Source organism: Suricata suricatta, chromosome 15 (assembly GCF_006229205.1).
Source record: "Suricata suricatta isolate VVHF042 chromosome 15, meerkat_22Aug2017_6uvM2_HiC, whole genome shotgun sequence".
NCBI classification, from domain to species: Eukaryota; Metazoa; Chordata; class Mammalia; order Carnivora; family Herpestidae; genus Suricata; species Suricata suricatta.
The window spans coordinates 3,676,703-3,696,676 of NC_043714.1; the positions used below are offsets into that span (position 1 = coordinate 3,676,703).

At 39.5% G+C, this 19,974-nt stretch overlaps 1 protein-coding gene across 1 annotated transcript in view; it reads right to left on the reverse strand.

The window, feature by feature from the left end:
* Nucleotides 1–2,842: 2,842 nt before the first annotated feature.
* Nucleotides 2,843–19,974, reverse strand: part of PXDNL (peroxidasin like) — a 134,175-nt gene continuing 117,043 nt past the window's right edge. The window contains exons 20-22 of the mRNA XM_029924002.1: nucleotides 17,543–17,672; nucleotides 3,896–4,009; nucleotides 2,843–3,153 (exon numbers count right to left, since the gene is read on the reverse strand). Of these exons, the coding sequence (XP_029779862.1) occupies nucleotides 3,097–3,153; nucleotides 3,896–4,009; nucleotides 17,543–17,672 (301 nt within the window). The 3' untranslated portion in view covers nucleotides 2,843–3,096. The remainder of the gene's footprint in view (nucleotides 3,154–3,895; nucleotides 4,010–17,542; nucleotides 17,673–19,974) is intronic.

Genomic DNA, 19,974 nt, shown 5'->3' on the forward strand with positions numbered 1-19,974 from the left:
CAAGGCTAAAACCTCAGCAATGTAAAGTTGTTTTTTATGAAAGAAATGTTAGCACTACTTGTGTTTAGTACACCATTCCTCACTTTGTATCTCCAGGAGGAACAAATCGGTTTTACATTGCTTTTTACAAACTCGTATAAGTGTTGAGGACACTCAACCGAATATGGTTCTTCAGAAAGTGTATCTTTCCTAAAATGGAAGATTTCTGTGTGAGCTATCCATGAACTTGATTTACTAATAAACTGTATTTTCTTTGCAAATAAAAATGCGTTATACACGACATCAGGCAAGGGATATCCGAAGGATTACAGTTCAATTACAGCTCAGGAAGTCTATATTACCATCATTTCACAATGAAACTAAAAAAACAAAAACAAACAAAAACGTCCTTACCAAAGTCCCCAACAAATTTTCCTACCTCTGCCTCCCGAACATACAGGTCTAGAATATAGACAGGTCAACATAAGGACCCATTCTTAAACATCGTTATTTGCCTTACGTGAGTGTTAAAGACTGTTTGTCTGGTGAAGGCTCTATGTTTAACTGCCAGTCTCAGAAACCGTCTACACCCCTCAACTAGATGGCGTGTAGCTCCACATGCCTTGTGGACACCTATGTACAGAAGACAGAGAGCAGACATCAAAGAGTGCTTGCAGGACAGGAGATATCTTCCTACCTTTTCACACAGACAACCTGGTTAAAAAACTGCTTTTCTCTAGCAAAGAACATCAGGAAAAGACTGAGCCCAAGAATGCCTTCATTTCCTCTGCGTACACCTCCCTGTGGATAGATACCTCCTTTGTCCCAGATGAGCATAGAGTTACACATAAGGAACATTAAATGTCACCTCCAGCAGATTTCATTCCATCAGAAGATAACATAACAAATACTGTTAGCAAATACATTGGACTTTCAATGTTTTATGGTTCTCGGAATACACACAATCACTAAGGCAAAAACATCACACTTGTGTTGCATGGAAAGAAGAATACACACACACAAAGACACACGCACACACACACACACAAAACTGAAAATAACATTCACATTGGACTGCAGAAATGGAATACAAAGGTTCATACATTCTTGGGAAATAGTTGGCATTTTTATTGTGTGCAACATGACTTTTAAAAATGAAACATTTGAAAATACATGGTCAAATAATAAAATGCAGTAAAATGAATAAAGCAAAAAAATAATCTGCATGATTATATTATAACCGTATCTGTAAAGGTGACTGAGTTTTCCAATTGTCGGCTGACAGACAAGTTTTAGAATTCCCGTGTTTCATTTTAAATGATAATTGGATGCTGTTGTTTCGATATTTGCTTATGTTTAATGAGCCAAACATATTCACCAGGTGGCATCCACGTTAACATGTGTCAGGGTATGAAAAATAACATGAGAGATCATGTAGGTCTTGCTTCAACTTAAATAAAATAATACAGCGGCATGTGGATATGACACGAGGCCTCAGGTCTCATGTGCTACTGTCCTTTGCAACCTGTTTGCTGTTGTTTCTAAGGAACAAATTGTACTTCCACCATGATTAGCTTCACTTCACTTTTTGGGTTTTGAAAGGCCACCACATGTCAAGCTTTGGAGACTTGCTAAGTGTTGCCTTTCAAAACGTAATTAGAAATTATTTTGAATTTAAGAAGGCATCCAACATCATACCTTTAGGACATATAAAGTTTTGGCTGTAAACTCTTTCATAAAAGTTATTTTGAATCTTGGGAGGGATCGCCAGCACAGTTCTAAAATAACGATGTGTATCATCAAACTCCAGAAACGTCTTTCTTCACTCATAGTACTAAAACCACGAGACTATTTTGACTGAAAGGAGTCCTGCACTTTCTACACGATGCTCCTAAACATGGGAGAGGACGCCTGTTGTTAAAGGCCTGTTCTGTACCTGGAAGTCATTAGAGCGTTCACCCTGAGAGCCCCTGGGCAGGACACTGCATGAGATCTCTTCTCAAAAGTTCTAGAAAAAACAATTTCTCAAAGATATCTACAAACAAGTGCATCCAACCTCTACATATGGGCGCACAATATTTTAAAAGCATTTATGAAGAGAAACTCTGATTTACTAACTATCCAATCCTGAGTATCCCTGAACCTGTGGTCTACTGGGCTGTATTTTTTATATTCGGTTGTATTTGAGAGGCTATACGCAGGGCCAAAATGAGAAGAATCCTCATAAGCACCACCTTTTGTGAAAGTCAAAGGCATTTTCATTTTTTTCGATAGGAAATTCAGATTTGAATTATTTCTGAATTGCTCGGACTTGGTAAACTTCAACTTCGACATCTCACACGCGACAAGAATGACAAGTAAGGGAAAGGCACGTTTTGAGCAGGCTCCTTGGAAGGCTCCTTCCTTCCATAGTGTTCGTATTTTCCAGCCAAATGTAAAAAATAGGGTCCCCCAAATAATGATACCTTCCCTGACTTCCCTCTAAGGTTCTCCAAGTTAGAGCCTAGTGATGGTCAAGGTAAGTGCCTTTCCAGCAAAATCTGGCCATTATCTAGGTTCTAGATGTGAGAGATGGAGTGGAATGAGGAAAGTAGCATTCCACTCTGTGCCAAAGCCATTACGAATCTTTCCCGATGTCTTCTCTGAGTGCAAATCCAATTCTCTCAAAATTCCTGGAGATCATAAAAATCTCTCTGAATTTTGAAATGAGAGCTTTTCCACAGTACTCGGATCTAAAAAAAAAAATACTGCATGATATTCTTTTTCTTTCCGTGTATGGTAAAGAAAACTGGCAGCTTTCAATATGAAACATTCTTACAATAAGATAATTCCTATGTGCTTTATAGACTTGAATTTTTGCATTACTTCAAGGTATATTAGAAGATGAAAAGATACAAGATCTTCAGTACGTTGACGAGTTAAATGAACTAATTTGTCAGTGATTTCTGTGCCGGGAGTGTGCAGGTGAAAAGGGCTGAAGTCCTATGTGCCCGACTGCCTTTTCCTGAGAACGTCCCCGCCCAGGGTCAGAGCCATGACCCTGGTTAGCGTTTTTCTGGGGGCTCAGCTGGCATCGCCGGATCTCAACAAACTGGACAACAGGTTCCTTCCACCAACTCAATTCTGGGGCGTGCCGCCAGGGGATGTCTCCACCACGCAGGTGACCTGGCCACTCTGAAAGGCAACATTCAGAGATTATTTCCATGGATCTTACAGGAATTAAAAAAGGATCAGCTTTTTAAAGTTTCCTAGGATACGTACTCTGATTGGCTATCTCAATATGATAAAAATTACCCATGTGAGCTAATTTTTACATGTACTTCTTACTAATGCTTTATTTCTAAATTTGCAGCGTGAAGACTGACACTGTAAGTTCTGGCCTGTGAGAGTTCGCCCCCCACACTGCGGGCATGCGGTGTGATGTGCATGAGGGGCTCAGAGGTTTTCACTGCGGGGAGAGCCAGGAGCCATTCCTGTGAGCTCTGCTCCAAAAACCACGACGGAGCCTTTCTGTTCTGGTGGACACCATGACACACGCTTCCATACTCCCAAGGGCTTCCAGGCAGCGCCGCAGTGGGCCTGACTGCAGGGTCAGGAGACGAATTCAAGCCCCATTTCTGCCCCTCTCTTTACCTGTGTGACCTCGGGCAAAGTGCACTCAACACCACGAGCTCTCAATTAATAGTGGAACATGTGAAAAGTCCACGCGGCGTTTCACAAGGGCTTGGTAGTGGCCATATTTACATTGACGACCAGAAACCTCAAGTTCTCACATCAATATCTCGACCTTGAAAACATGCCTACAATCTGTTCACGAAAAAGACCTTTTTCTCTCTTGAATTTTTCAGGTGTCTCAAGAGGCAGGCTGGCGAGCGGAACAGGAGGAGGGAGACGGAGCAACTCCGGCCGCGCATACCTTACAGGTGCAGCGAACGCCCTCTTCTTTCACCCAGCGCTCCCGGTCCTTCCTCCAAACCCCTTCATCATCCGTGCACCCCGCCTGCCCGAGGCGCGCCTCCAGCTTGTTTATCTGAAGGAAAGGGAAGTGGGAATTGAAATCGTGGCCACAAAGCGATAACTAACACGGTTTGATAAAATGCTCTACTCTGTAAGCACACACCTAGAGGGCGAAAGAAACTTCAAAGCCAACATAACGTTTCTTAACTTTTTTTTTACCCAAAACTTAACGAATCTGAGAAATCCAGTGTCTAAGCTAATAATTCCCCACATGTGGCAAAATATTGAAGATGGATCTAATATCTGAAACAGGTACATTATAAAGGAATAGAATTAGAATCAAATGAGTAAAATTACCTATTTGAAAAATATCCTCTCAGTAGTCATTCATATTAATTCCACAAATCAATTGTTTATTGTTTGTACTTAGTTATCATAAACAGCATTCTTTGAACAAATATTTATTAGATTTCAAAGATAAAACCAAGCCAGGGTCTCAAGGAACATAAGATTTGGTGGGATGGTGGATCAGTAAGTCACAGGGCTAAGCCAGGCAGATGATGAGGCACAGCCAAAGCAGAGGAGGAGCAGAAAGCAGCCCTCTCCCGGTTCGGCCTCAGGGAACCAGGCAGGCCTCCTGTGGGGAAAAGCACTTGAGCTGTAAGTGGACATGTGACAAAATCATACAGAACAAGTAGGGAAAAGGCATTTCAGACAAAAGGGAAAAGGTCTGACCAGAGCACGGGGACCACAAACAGGTCAGTATCTCAGGAATATATGAATTGCTGTGGAAGGTAAAAAGGCGCACGCGGAGAGTTGAGGGAGTCAAGGCAGCAAAAAAATTGGGACCTTAACAGTCTGAGGCATTAATTTAGATATTAGTCTCTAGAGAATGGGGGAAAATGTCAGTGATCACTGTCATGACAACAGGAAGGCAGACCAATGAGAGCACAGGAAGTCCGCTTGGGCTCAGCTGGGAAAGGAGGAAGTGAGCATGGGAAAGCCTGGGGAGACTGGGGGGAGGGGGAGGGAAGGGAGAAAAACGCAAGACTGCAAAGTGCCAGGTTTCATAAGGCACTAAATGAGGGAGATGTTCACCAAGATATTTTCTAGAGAATGCATTACGAAAGAGTAATGCTCGACCGAGAAATTAAAGATGCTTGATTAGGAGGAAGTTTAGAAAGGATGAAAATAATACAGTTTTACAAAAGAAGAGGCTAAGTCCAAGGGTGCAGAACATCTTATGAAAGCTGCAGCTGCCCTATGATGGGCTGAACGGTGTCCCCCAGACCTCTAACCCCCAAGATCTCAGAATGTGACTGTTATTTGAAGACAAGGTGCTTAGAGAAGTCATTAGCGTAGTGGGCACCTGGGTGATTCAGTTGGTTAAGCTCCTGACTCTTGGGTTTGGCTCAGGTCATGATCTCATGGTTCGTAGGTTTGACTCCCATGTCGGGCTCCATGCTAATGGTGTGAAGCCTGCTTGGAATTCTCTCTCTCTCTCTCTCTCTCTCTCTCTCTCTCTCTCAAAATAAATAAATAAACTTAAAAAGAATTTAAATAATAAACTTAAAATGTGGTCATAAAGCTAGGGCCTAATCCCGTGACTGGTGTCTTATGAGAAGCAGAGATGAGGGTCCAGACACACAGTGGCAAGTCTGTGTGAAGACACAAACCAAGGGGAGAGACCTCAAGAGAAACCATCCCTGTCAGCACCTGAATACGGGACTTCCAGCCTCCAGAACTATGAGAAATACACTTCTGTGGTAAAGCCACCTAGCCTGTGGCCTCTGTGACAGCTCGCTAGCAAACTGATATGTGCACCATTAGCGCTACAACCATTAGCACTAGATCCCATATTCTCAAAAGACCTTTCTAGTGTACATCTAAGAATCATTATGTTTTTATTGTCTAGTGAATGTTCCTTTCAGATTCTCTGAACTCTGTTATTTGGTTGGAAATTATAAAATAATTTCAAATACTTGACCATTGTTCTTTATATGTGACAGAAATTACTGTGCCCAAGAAAAATTTTGAGATGAACAACAGACCAGATTAGATGTTTTGAAGATGTAAAGGCAATGATTTATTTTTAAATGCTTATTGAGCACCTGCTATTTGTCAGCTAGTCCTGGGGGAGACCACAATGATAAAGACTCCTGGGTTTCTATTCTTAAGGAGTCTGCAATGTAGTAGGGGAGCGTGAGTTTGTGTAAAAATAAGTACGATACAAACCCAGATGTTGTGTGTTAGAAGAGCGTATACACAATGGTATGGGATATCAAGGAAAAACAATTCTAGAGAAATGGAACAAAAAAGGGAGTGATCAGGGAAGAGTTTACAGTGGAAATGGTACATGTTGTAGGCCTTGAAGAAAGACGGTGCTTGGCCGTGGGAGTATTCGTGTACATGAACATGTGGGCCGGGGGCAGCACATTGCAGTTGGAGGGAAACCGTGTAAAGGAAGTTAATAAGAGGGAGGGTGAACGGTGAGTTTTTAAGTTTGAAGGAAAAAACAACAACATAAAACAAGTGAAGAAAGTTGTTTGGAAATTAGATTCTAAAAAGGGTGAGGGCCACATTTTAAAGAGCCAAGAATACTCAAGAACTTGGAATTCATGAAGGAAACAAAAAAACTCTTGATGTAAAAATAAATAAATAAATAAATTTAAATGTGTAAAATATTTGGCCACATTTGGGTTGAAGTAGGACACCAGAATGGACTTTGGGGGTAATTTATGATTATAGTGCCTACACTTGGGAAGTGACATCCATTGTTCATTAATTTATTAATTAGCCAACAGGATTATTAAGTATCCAGTATATGACAGCTAAACACCAATGAACTAAAACACAAGATCTATGATTTTATGCCAACAGTGAGAATGGAGACGATTGTAGGATAAATTAAAAATTATGATGAAGGCAGGAATGATAGGGTTTTACAAAGACTAGCTGTGGACTGGATTAGTCACTGCCTGAGCCGGCTCCTGGGTGTGAGGAATGAAAATCATAAAAATGTTAGTGATTATATCCTAGAAGACTAAGACAAAAAACAAACAAAAAAACCACAATAGTTTTATTTCTAAAAATATCGAGAACATGAAAACATTAGTAAAGTTGAAGAAGTTCCAAAACTAAAAAAGAAGAGAGATATGGAAAAGGTATTTAGGTGACAATTTCTGTCTTCAAGGAGAAAAGTTTAATAAAGCAAAATAGACAAATGACAGCAACACACCTATTTGTAAATTCCCGGCACTTAGGGCAATAAAGTGTTTTCAAGGGACAAAGAAGCTATTTGAGGGAGAACCAGCTGTGTGCCATAAACATGGTGAGATTCTGTTCTGGACTTAATTACAAAGTTCTGAGAATACGATGCTGTTTGGTGGGAAGTCAAAGAACATGCTGGAACATGACTTTCCTTTCCCTATTTTCCCATGTGCTTATTGCCAGTATGCTGAAATACAATTTATTTTTGTATGTTTATCTTGTGTATATTCTATCCTGTGACCTTGGTGAACTTATTGATTAATTCTAGGAATAGTTTGGTAGATTTCTTGCAAGTTCTTAAGACATAACCATATCATCTGAAAATAGTTTTCTTTTCTTTCTTCCTTTCTTTCTTTCTTTATTTATTTGTAGACCTTTTCTTTTTCTTCCCTTATTTTAGTGGCAAGGACTCCCATCACTGTGACTAGTAAGAATGGTGACAATGGGCATCCTTCCTTATTGGCAATCCTTGGAGGAAAACATTCAATCATTCACCATTTTGCCTACTACATGATTGATTTTGGAGCCTTAAACCAGTCTTGAATTCTTCAAATAAACTCCACCTAATTGTGTTATATAATTCTTTTTATGTATTGCTATATTTTATTTGCTAATATTTTGTTGAAAGTTATTGAATCCACATTAATTAGAGATATTGGTCTGTGGTTTTCTTTCTTTGTACTGTTTGTTCTAGTTTTGATATCAGATTAATACTATCTTCAAAAAATGAAAAGTATTCCTTTCTCTGCTATTACTGAGAAATTACTGTTAATTTTTCCTTAAACATTAGGTAGACTTCTCCAGTGAAGCTATCTGCACATAAAGATTTGGGGAAGAGATTTTTTGTAATTAATAATTCAGGGGTGCCTGGCTGGCTTAGTCGATTGAGCGTCCAGCTTTGACTCAGGTCATGATCTCATGGTTTGTGGGTTCTCATGTGTGCTGACATCTAGCTCAGAGCCTGGAGCCTGTCTTCAGATTCTGGGTCTCCCTCTCTCTCTGACCTTCCCCTGCTCATGTTGTCTCTCTCTCTCTCTCAAAAATAAGTAAAACATTAACAGTTTTTTTAATTAATTATTCAGTTTCTTTGGCAGTTATAAAGCTATGCAAATTAACTATTTCCTCAGGTGAATTCTGGTAGTTTCTCTTTTTCAAGGAATTAGTCCACTTGATCTAGGTTGTCAAATTTAGGTGTGAAGGTTTTTCCTTCTTTCTTTTTGTATGGAGTTTATTTAGTTGTTACTTTTCTAGATTCCTGACGTAAAAATTTATATTGATTTGAGAGACATTTCCTCTTTTCTGGTGTATGTATTTGGGGCTATAAATTTCCCTTTTTGTGCTACTGTATGTTAATTTATGCTTCATTTTCATTCAGTTCATTGTATTTTTTTGATTTCCCCTTGATACTTCCTCTTTGACTCATGGACTCTTCAGGGAAGTGTGTTGCTTCCTTTTCAAATATCTGGCCATTGTCTGGTTGTTTTTCTCCTATTTCTAGTTTTATTGTGCTGTGTTCAGAAGGCAAGCTATGACTTGAATTCTTTAAAATTTATTAATGTTTCTATTTTGATCCAGAAGAAGGTCTATTTTGGTCCTGGAGATGGACACTTGAAAAGTTCTGTTAGAATGTGCTATAGTTACGTCTTATTGTTTGAAGACATTTTTGCATTCTTCTAAATCTAACTTTTGTTAGATGTTTTCTGTATCATTGAGAAAGAAATGTTAAAGTTTTGAATGAAACAGACTTGTCTATTTCTCTTTTCAGTTTTATTAGTTTTTGCTTCCTATATTTCAAGTATTTTGCAGTTCTCTTAACTAGTTTTCACTTCCCTATGTTCTACTCCTTGAATTCCTACCGGCTGCTTTACCATCCCTGTCACATAATTGTAGTATCTCTGTCACTTTAGTGTTGGATTCTACCGTCTTTTTTTTTTTTCCATTCCATTTGAGATCTTCCTGGTTCTGGGCACGATGAATAATTTTATTGAAATATGGACGTCCTGTGTATGACGGGAGGAGACTGGATGTGAGTTAAACCTTCTGATGGAGGTATTCTCCTCTAAAATGGCTCTAGCAGGAGGGCCCCACACTGTCACTGCTGTGTGCAGGAGTAGAAGTCTGCGTGCCGCACCGGTAAGCGTGACTAATGCCCTATGGGCTGCAAGTCTCGGCTCCCTGCTGGGCCTCCACTTACACTTCACTAGCTGGGAAAGGTAGGGGCATTTTTTACTGCTCCTCACACAGCCTCCACTCACCCCACAGGATGGGGAAAGGAAAGGGTGGTCTCATCACCAGTGTTAAGTGGTCAAAGTTCTAAGTCTCCAACAGGCCTCCTCTGACACCAGCCCGGTGGGGAAGGACAGACTGCCTCACGGCTGCTGGGTACGAGTGGAAGTCTTCACAGAATCTCTGCTGCTGTTGATGGCAGTCACCTAAAAGGGATGCAAATCCCTGTTTCCTGGTTGGCCTTCTGTGTCACTAGCCTCTTGGGGAGTTAGGATGTCACAACACAGCCTGGGTGGAAGTGTGGGCTCCTCACTGGGGAGCCCTGGGGGCAGCAGGGCCACAGTTCTGTCTGTTTTAGTTCCGCCCTGTAAGGGTAAGGTGGTTATTGTCTAAGTTTCCTCTACCCCCAGGCTGCCGACTTCCTGGTCTTCTGTCTAGAGAGAGTAAGGTTTCCTTGGGCCTTTCCCCCCACTTCTACCTATCATCATTTCAAAGTTGCGAGACTATTCAGCTCCAAACTGGGTCATCTAAGGAAAAAACAAACATACTAAAAACCAGGGAAACATTATGTTGTTCCTTGGGGCCCACAGTCACCAGCCAGTAAATTTTCTTTAATCCATCATTCTTCCTTTGTTTGTTTAGATGTGATATTAGGGTTGTCAGTTGTGCATTTCAAAAAATAGATGGAATGGATCAGTTCCTTTAAAGACACAAATTATCAAAACTCACATAAGAAATAGTATCCTGAATAGACTGTATCTGTTAAAGAATTAAATCAATAATTTAAAAACCTTCCAAAAACGAAAGCACCAGGCTCAAATGAATTCAGTGGTGCTTTACACTGAAAGAAGAAATAAAAGCAAAACTCCACAACGTCCTCCAGAACATAGAAGCAAACAGAATACTTAAAGCCAACTCCACATTAAGAAATATGAGAAAAGACAGCTACCAACCAGTATCTCTCTTGCATGTAGATTTGATTCATTTGCAACAAAATAGCAGATTTAATCTAACAATGTATACCAACAATCATATACTATAATCAAGTTGTGATTTATTTCTGGTATACAAGGCTTGCTTAACATCTAAACTCAATTAGTGGAATCTATGATATCAACAGGCTAATAAAAAATCGTATGTTCATGATATTAGTAACAAAAAAAGACCTGACAAAATCCAACATTTACTCATTATAAAAAAAAACTCTCAGTAACTAGTAACAAAAAGGAATTTTCACAAGTTCATTTAAAAAATCTACAAAAATTGTATGTGGCTAACCTTGTATTTAATAATGAGAGACAGGCGCTTTTCCCAAGACTAGGAACTCTCCTTTCTCACCAGACCTATTCCAACTTTTAATAGAAGTCCTAGTAAATTATCTTATATTTACTCTCTTATAGCATTAGTCATAATGCTATAATAAAAAATAAATAAATGGTATATAGATGGGAAGTAAGATACAAAATTGCTTTTATTCACAAATGACATGATCATCTATGTTGAAAACCCAAAAGAATTTATAAAACCGCTCTCATTCAAATGTTTATAGTATAGTCACAAAATTGTGCAATCATCATCACAATCTAATTTTAAAACCTTGCATTACACCAAAAAGAAACACTGTATGCATCTGCATTCAACCTCCACTTCCCTTCCCACTCCTCCAAGTTTGAACAACCACTAGTTTTACTATCTATTTTCTGACAGGTCTGTTTCACTTAGCACAATGTATTTAAGGCTTCTCAGTGTTGTAGCATGTATCAGTACTTGATTCCTTTCTACAGACACATAACATTCCATCACATTGCACTACATTCTGTTTTATCGGTTGAAAAATATTTGGGTTGTCTTCACTGTTGGGCTCTTTTGAATAACACTACTCTAAACACTTATATACAGGCTCACATGTGGATCTCTGTTTCCATTTCTCATAGATATATACCTAGAATAGGCTGAGAATTTTCTAAATCTTCAAGTTCTAGTTGCTTTTCGCTTAACATGTGCTTTTGCAATTTCTCTTTCTCCTTTTGCATTTTACTAGAAGCAGCTAGATTAAGTCAGAACGTTCCTTCAATACTTTGCTTAGAAATCTCCTCCATTAAATATCCAAGGTTATCACTCACATGTTAGAGTTCCACAAAACAGTAGACATAAATCACCTAAATTCTTTCCACTTATAACAAGGATAATCTATCCTTCAGCGTCCAATCACATGCTCCTTACTTCCACTGGAGAGTTTACCCGAAGTACTTTTAACATCAGACTCATCTCATGTCATTTTTCTTATTCTTGATTACCTGCTGTCCAGCCATAGTTGACATCTTTCTGTTCCTTGTGTATGTCACAGTTTCCTTTAGCTTTAATTGTCTCACTTTCTATGGTTTGTTATGTTAGTTAATGTTACATTTGTAACATTACCTGTCCCTTAATTCAAAAGTAGCATCTGGAGTATCTTTGATTCCTTCCTTTCACTCATCCTCATATTGTTCAATATGAACATCCTTGTTCAATAAAGTGATGGATCTGAGTTTTCTGGAACACTTATCATTTATGCTTCTATACTCCAGGCTTAATTATTATTACCTTTGCCCCCTTTGACCTCATGAAAAGACTCACTTTGGATTAATAAATTATAATGGTCAATCTACTCCTCTCTATATCTCTCTTGATATCTGTTTGACTGTTTGTTTTAACTAATTTGAATTCAGACCAAGAATTTTGTCTTTATGACCACAAAGTGTCTTTCTAGCTTCACATTCCATCCTTCCCAACACCCGACCAATCACCAAGTTAGAGTGAAATATATGATCTTGCCTAAATATGGGCTGTGGTTTATCTATTATTAATTTATCATTGACATCACCTTTTCTGCAGATCTCAGAGGAGAAATCTAGACAACTATACCCTAATGTCTCTCCCTGTACAGTTCTAGGTTAGTTTCCATAGGCAGACTTCTAGACTTCTGCAAATTTGCTGAGATTCGCTGTGCCTTCCAGGAGAGCTCCTATGGACCAAAGAGCTTCCGGCACCTTTCTGTGGCCTCCGTTCCTCTCACTGCCAACAGTGGTGAAAACCTCTGATTTCTTGTATGAAAATATCTTACTTGGAATAACTGGAGGAGTTTCTGTTATTTTCACTGAGACTTGACTTATACAGTAGATCCCCTTGGGGAATAAAATAAGTTTCCATTTTAAATTTAATTTCAGAGTTTCATCTTTTTATTGAATAATTCATAATAAGAAATAATAAAATATCAGAAAATACCAGAAAGTAAAATTCCCTCTAAAATGTCATAAAACTGGTGTGATATTCCAAATGAGTTTAAGTGAGTACATGCAAAGGATCAGTGATACCTGTGTATCTGCACTGTACTACTCATCAGTACGCAAAGTTAGGCACGTTTTGAGTTGTATCATAAGGTCTGAGATCTCATCCTGTATCACATAATTTCTGAAAAGTGATAGAAATATAAATTGCCTGTCATGATTCTAGAACTCTGAAAATTTAGTCCATATAACAAAATAGGTAGATTCCATTTTTTTATCAAATTGTGGCCCTAGAAATGGCACCAAAATATACAGGACATTTTGTTTTCTATAAGCAAATGATACACTTGCAAGGTAGATTCTTAGCCTATAATGCTTTATGTAAATTCTAGCTCTGGCTAATAATGTCATAATGACCTCAACCTCAACCATAAAATTGTCAATACCTATTGATAGGGTCCTAGAGAAGGAGAAAATATATCCATTATACTAAAGGGCTGTGGACAAAGCAGACACCATATGAAGACTACAGTTCAATTTTATTAGGATCTTGCCATTTATACCAAACTATAATACAGGCTCATCTTACTAATTTTAAATGTTAAATTAAATGCAACTTTGTCTGTCTTATTTAACTTGAATAGAACTTGAAACAAATGGCTTAAGAGCTGATTTTAATGGCCTTGATTTTCTTTTAAAAATCCGATGGTTTGAGTCTGAATATATGTCTTAATATATTCATTCAAAATGATACCAGGGATCTGAGATTTTATCCCATAGTTTCAACTATTCTTTATAAAGTACTTACTGTGACATCAGCTTGAAAACCTTGCTAAGTGTTTAAGTTTAATTAAGGTATAAATTTTTATATATCATCTCATTGTTTATTATATACTACCACTACCCCCCAACAGACACCCTCCACAACCAAGGAAATGAAGCACTACTACAAACTAAATAATTAAATGCTCTGGGTGTCGTTTTGGCTCTAATTATCTCTACAATGATCAGAATCATTTAAAGGGCAATATCTACGGTACTCCACCAACTACATAACAGGTAGAATACCATGGGATGTGCAGACCACTTACATTACTTTGAGTCTATCTCTCATGGTTAAGGGATCAACATTAACAAGTATCTTTTCTAGACATTCCAAAGTCACCTAATAAATGTAAACAACAAACAATGGAAAATGTCAAGACTGACACTATCTCACAGTCCCAAAGACATAAGGTACCTAGGTTAGAAAATAAAGGAATCAACAATTGGCTAATAACTGAAGGTTGGAATCTCTTGTCACAGACAAGGGATGGCTCTCAAGAACAACATGGGTCGCCTGGGCGGCTCAGTCGGTTAAGTGTCTGACTCTGGCTCAGTCATGATCTCACAGTTAGTGGGTTGGAGCCTTGCGTCGGACTCTGTGCTGACAGCTAGCTCAGAGCCTGGGGCCTACTTCAGATTCTGTGTCGCCCTCTATCTCTGCCCCTCCCCCACTCACTCTCTGTCTCTGTCTCTCAAAATAAAAATAAGGACATAAAAAATAAACAAAAAAAAAGAACAACAATAATCTCCTACATGACAAGGACCACTATGGACTACAGTTTCTATATCCTGCTTAATCTACTTCTTCATTGTCTTTAATTTCTCCAAGAAAAATACACATGACTTTATCTGGATGCTCATTTTTCATAAATTAAAGGGTTTGTGTTTTGTGTTTTATTTATTTACAGAATATACTGTATCCAAGTTGATGAGCAGTAGGAAAGCCACATACTGCAACATCAGGAATGTCTGTCCTTTACTAAGAGGCTCACTTTCACTATCTCAACATCCAAACTCATATCTTCGTACCGAAAATGACAACTTAATAGCAAATGTTAATTTCACGAATCCTAAGGGCTTCTCATATCAGAAAATATGGTTTTCCCTCAGAACTTCTGTCCCCGTCATCTCGGCCACCTGTGAGTGCCCGCTGCTCTGGCCGTAGATGTAGTTGTAGACGCTCCTGAGCACCACCCAGGAAATATGTCCAATTCAACTCCGCATCCCACTGTCAGCTCTTCTGTTTGTCCAATCTCCTTTAATGATCAGCGTTGATTTCTGGCTCGAGGCAATATTTCCCACTGCTGGTATTATGTCATGCGTGTATATTTATTCCATTTTTATCGTGAAGATTTGGGCAGGTGTCATTCAGTGTGCACACAGCTCTGTGCCTGCTGCAACCTCTTATCTGTGTGGCTGGGCCACAGCCAGAGAAACCTCGGACTTCTACAAGAGCTCTCCAGCCCTTTCCACTGCCTCTTCCAGCCTTGTCCAGTCCTAACACACCTTTTATACTCCTGATAGATCTGAAACTCTTTGCATTAAAACAAAAGAAAACACTGATTGTTTTTAAACAAGGACAGTCAAACTTTGGATGGTGAGTAACTTGGTCTGTGAGTGTTCCACAAGATGAGCAAACATTTCTAATAAATTTTAACTTGATAAACAAGCAGTGTCTTGCAATACAAGTAGTGTACGACACCGAATGTCACATGATCACAACTGAACCAATGGTCCCTCTCTCTCTCTCGTTGTGGCTTTGTGTGTGACTGACTCCCATGCTCGGATGTTCAATCTCAGGCTGTGGTGTTTGTCAGAAATCAGTGACTTTTCAGAATGTTAGGAAGTTCCCACAACTGGCACTAGTGTATTTTTTGTCACTTCAAAGCACCTCTGGACAGTCCTTTGCTTTATCATACAAGAGTAAGCTTAGGAATGTTCTGTCTCATTCTAGGTCCAGCTGCCTACAGATATAGACCCTCTTGTCTGCTGCCTTATTGCCAGTTACATTAAATACAGTAGATGACAAGATTTATTAATACTGTGCTGTAGTCAACATCCCTGGGAGGGTATGCAATGGCCCGTTGGTGACAGTGAAAATCGTCCTGCACAGTCACCCTCCTCTCTCGGCTCCCTCACACCAGCCACTGAGGCTTTCAAAGGAAAGTGCAGGTTAATTTGTTTATTTTTCTTTATATTTTGTATTTTCTTTATTATTTTGTGCTATATTGCAGTATTTTAATCATTTTTATATGACTATTTTTGGGTTGTGGCATGAATCATCTTAGTTTCCATTATTTCTTATGGGGAAATTCGCTTTGATATGCAAGTGCTTTGAATTACAAGCATGTTTGCAGAACGAATCACACTCACAAGCCCAGGATTTACTGTACTATGTGTCAGGCATGGAGAATCCTGCAGTAAGATGTCCCAGCTAGTAAGAAATTGACAATGGAGTGGAAGAGAAGGAGCAAGTTAACAGGGAAACCACTTTTTCTTGATTATATTAGAGATCATATGCTACTTCAGAGTGTTACTGGACACCTGGCAGGGCAGACACTGCAGTCGTGGGGTACCTGGGATGCTTCTAATCATAAAACACATCAATCGTGTAATTATCACCACCAACATGTAGATAAAATTGGACTGAAATGTTGCTTATGAATTCTGCCTGTGCCTACAAATCCCATAAAATATGTTTATGGAAAAAGAATTTCCTACACAAATACATAGCTTAGGGTTTAAAATAGCAGGGCTCACCCTCTAGAGCCCAGTGCTAAGGACTGTCTCCTGCAATTGTAATTTATCTCTTCTATGACACATGAGCTCAGTGATGTCTCAGTGTCCTAGGTCACCTCAACCATTCCGAGAGAGAATAACCTTAACCTTTAAGAATAATCTTCTAGAAGCAATACTTTACAGCTTTCAGATTTACGTTCAGACTCCGATTGGACAGGTAATGGACAAGTGGGTGCTCTGGTCACAAGGAAGAGCATTGTGGGCAGCACACTGGTGGGGACCATGGCTGCCGCCGGCCCCGACAGGTGGCACACACCGCAAGCAGGTGATCTCCCCTTTCTATACAAGATAATGCGTTTATGTTCAAAAGCAACAGTCATTCATTAAGAGGGTGACTGTTCACAAACTGCCCCCTGAGATTTAATCTCCTTTGATTCTCATCACATTCCTCACAGTCCACGGGACAGACGCCTGCTCTGAGTGGGTAAAGAAATGGCCCCGGTGAGACAACCTGTAGTCAGAACTTCCGGAGAGCGGACGCCATTCTCTTCTCACACCCCCACGGCGCTTTCTGCCTCAAGGCCTCTGATGGGAAGAAGGAAACCAAACACCACCAGAAACACTGAAGTTGAAGAAATAGTCAGCATGGCACCCTGCCTTGAAAGAGATCAGACTCCATGTCTGAACAAAACCATCTCATTGCCATTTCTAATACAAGCCAAATCTCTCATTGATTCTTTCCCAGGTTTTAGGAAAAATTAAATAAACCATGAGCCAGAACAACTGAGAAAATAAGCAAAAGTGCAGAGGAGTATGGAAATTTCATTTATAACATTAACTTTTTCATAAAAGGAAAACCAGACAAAGAAGTAATCCCTAAGAGGTTTGCTTGACTCCATTTCCAAAAATAAAAATAAAAAACATTATAAGAAAAGTATGTGTTGTGCCTGTTATGAATTATCTACATCCACAGAGATGAAGAGAGCATCGAACGCAACTACTCAGAGATGCTCCGAGTAAGAAGCCAGACACTCGGGGCACAGAGAGTCCCCGTCACGGGGACCCTTGTATATGGAGACACTGGCATTAACAGGACGAACGCGGGTCTTCCCCAAGTCCTCCATCCCTGAATTCATCTATTACAAGGACTCTCTCTACATATATACTTTTATTATTCTGGTACTGTGCTATATATTTACAGAGTTATTGGTCAGATTATTTTAAATCTATTCATTCCAGTCTATATAATAAGGGCATATTTCTTGGAGGCAGGAACATACCTGTTCTCTGAGAGCTTTGATGGTGTTTTGAATTTCTGTTGCAAAATTGCTGAAATCTTGTGCGAACTTCGCTCTTGCCAGAAGGGTCACATTTCTACCGTCTTCATCTGCATACAGGTGATCTTGTTGCCTGTGTATGCAAGAAACAAATAAAATGCTGAAAAATAAAAGTTGCATGATTTAAAAAATCAACAAGTATTCCTCAGGCATTGGAATGCTCATGGCGTTGTCGCTGCTGCTCCATGTGACCATAAAAAGGAAGAGATGTAACTGGAATTAGAAATTAAAATTAAATGGCATGTAAGAAGACACTCCAAACTGTCACTTCTGCTTCACATAGTTTGCTTAACATGATAAGGAGGCTTTTCTTAGGGAATAAAGGGAATGCCATGAGGTATCACCTATCTACCCGACATATTATTTAGATCTCAAATTATGTCTTTTGCTAAAAATTGTTCATTTCATTTCACAGTGAAGGAGCACTGACAAATTAAATATTGTATATTATCTAGCACCCCAGTGGGAAAGTTCCTTGTTCCATTATAATTCATGGCAAGAACTAAATTAAGATAAGAATACTCGTCTGACAAAAATCTAATCTTAAACCAGACGCAAAAATAGCTCTGTATTGTCGATAATAAAAGGAAATAAAAATTCTTGGGCTGAATTTAAAAGATGATTCCTGGGGCTTAACCGAAGTTCTCAGAAGACAGAGGTAAATAAATAGTTTAGGAAATTGAAATGAAAGTTCCATTGATCTATGATGATGGTATATTATTAAAAATATTTTTATATAAATTTGATTTATTGACATGCTATTCATGTCTCAAGTTTTCTTTTCTCCCCCCAAATTTTGTTAAAACTTGTTCCTTGTGAAGAAGCCGTTGTAACTTTCAAAATGGTTCTGCTTTGTTCTGCTTGATGTATGTCTTCTGTTGTTGAGTAAGAAAATGGCTTGCCAGAAACGGTACATCCAACGAGCTTGTAAAACAATTCCTAAACCAAGGCTGTGTTGTAGAGCTTTCATCAGAGCGAGAATGTAGAAGAAGGTAGCACTGGAAAAGAACAGAAACTACCACTGCCAGCTACCTCAGTCACTAGATCAACTCTATGCCCCTTAAGACACTGAATTAGAGGCACCATGAATCAGCAGTGGCCAAACACCAGCTCTTACTATGGTGCTGTGTTCAGTTCAAAGGCACAAGTATTGCTATGGATGATATTAATAACAGTGGATAATTTTAATTAAAATGATCCGACATTTTTGTCTCCATAGTGCTCTCTCCTGTAAGTCATTAGTGTCTAACCAGAGGGCGTTTAACCACAAAGAAGTCTGGATGATTGTATAAAGGTGTAATAACAAGATTTAACGCGCCGACTGTAGGAACACGGGGGAGTGGCGGATATCGGCCAGACCAGATCTTACACAATCAGATGGTGTTTACAATGGAACAAGTATGTGTGTGGGGTGGGTTATGTGACAGGTATTACACTAAACAGACGTCGGGGTGCTTTCCAGTAAGTAGGCGGCTCCCATTCTCTCAGAAAAGACGTTGGTGAGCAAGCGGGGAATACCAGGAAGACAAGCAAGAAGGTGATGACTTCTGCCTGGAGGGAGGGGTGAGGATGAGCCACTGTAACTCAATAAAGCAGACTACGGTTCTTTATCCCTTTCAGGGACCCTGCAATTTTCATTGCTCTGCCCTGCCTCACCGGAGGTGCCCAGCAGTGCTAGGAGATACTTTAAGCAGCCTTGTTTCTCAGGAGAGAATACTGTAGCTTAGAAAGTTGTTCACATGTCCATATACAGAGCTATCAAATTGCACACGGGGATGCAAATCAGGATTTTAAAAATGAAATGTAACCTTTCTTAACCACTCCACAGACAGTTTGCCCTGATTAGATTTGTCTTAGACAGTGTGGAAGAAGAGAAACCAGACAAGGACACTAGCTGGGAAGGTTACTGGTGGGAGGTGGCGGATGAAAGAAAAAAATATACACTATGGATATTGTTATATTTTAAATTCCTTTTTAAAATATTTATTTATTGTGAGAGAGAGAGAGTGAGTGCTAGCAAGTGGGGGAGGGGCAGAGAGAGAGGGAGAGAGAGTCCCAAGTAGGCTCCGTGCTCAGCATGAAGCCAGACACAGGGCTCAATCTCATGACCTGAGCTGAAATCATGATTCAGATGCTTTAATGACTAAGCCACCCAGGCACCCCATTATATTTTAAATTTTTATTCAAAGGGCGCCTGGGTGGCTCAGTCGTTTAAGCCTCCGACTTTGGCTCAGGTCAGATTTCATGTTCATGGGTTTGAACCCCGTGTCAGGCTCTGTGCTGACAGCTAGCTCAGAGCCTGGAGCCTGTTTTCAGATTCTGTGACTCCTTCTTTCTGCCCCTCCCCCTCTCATGCTCTGTCTCTCTCTGTATCA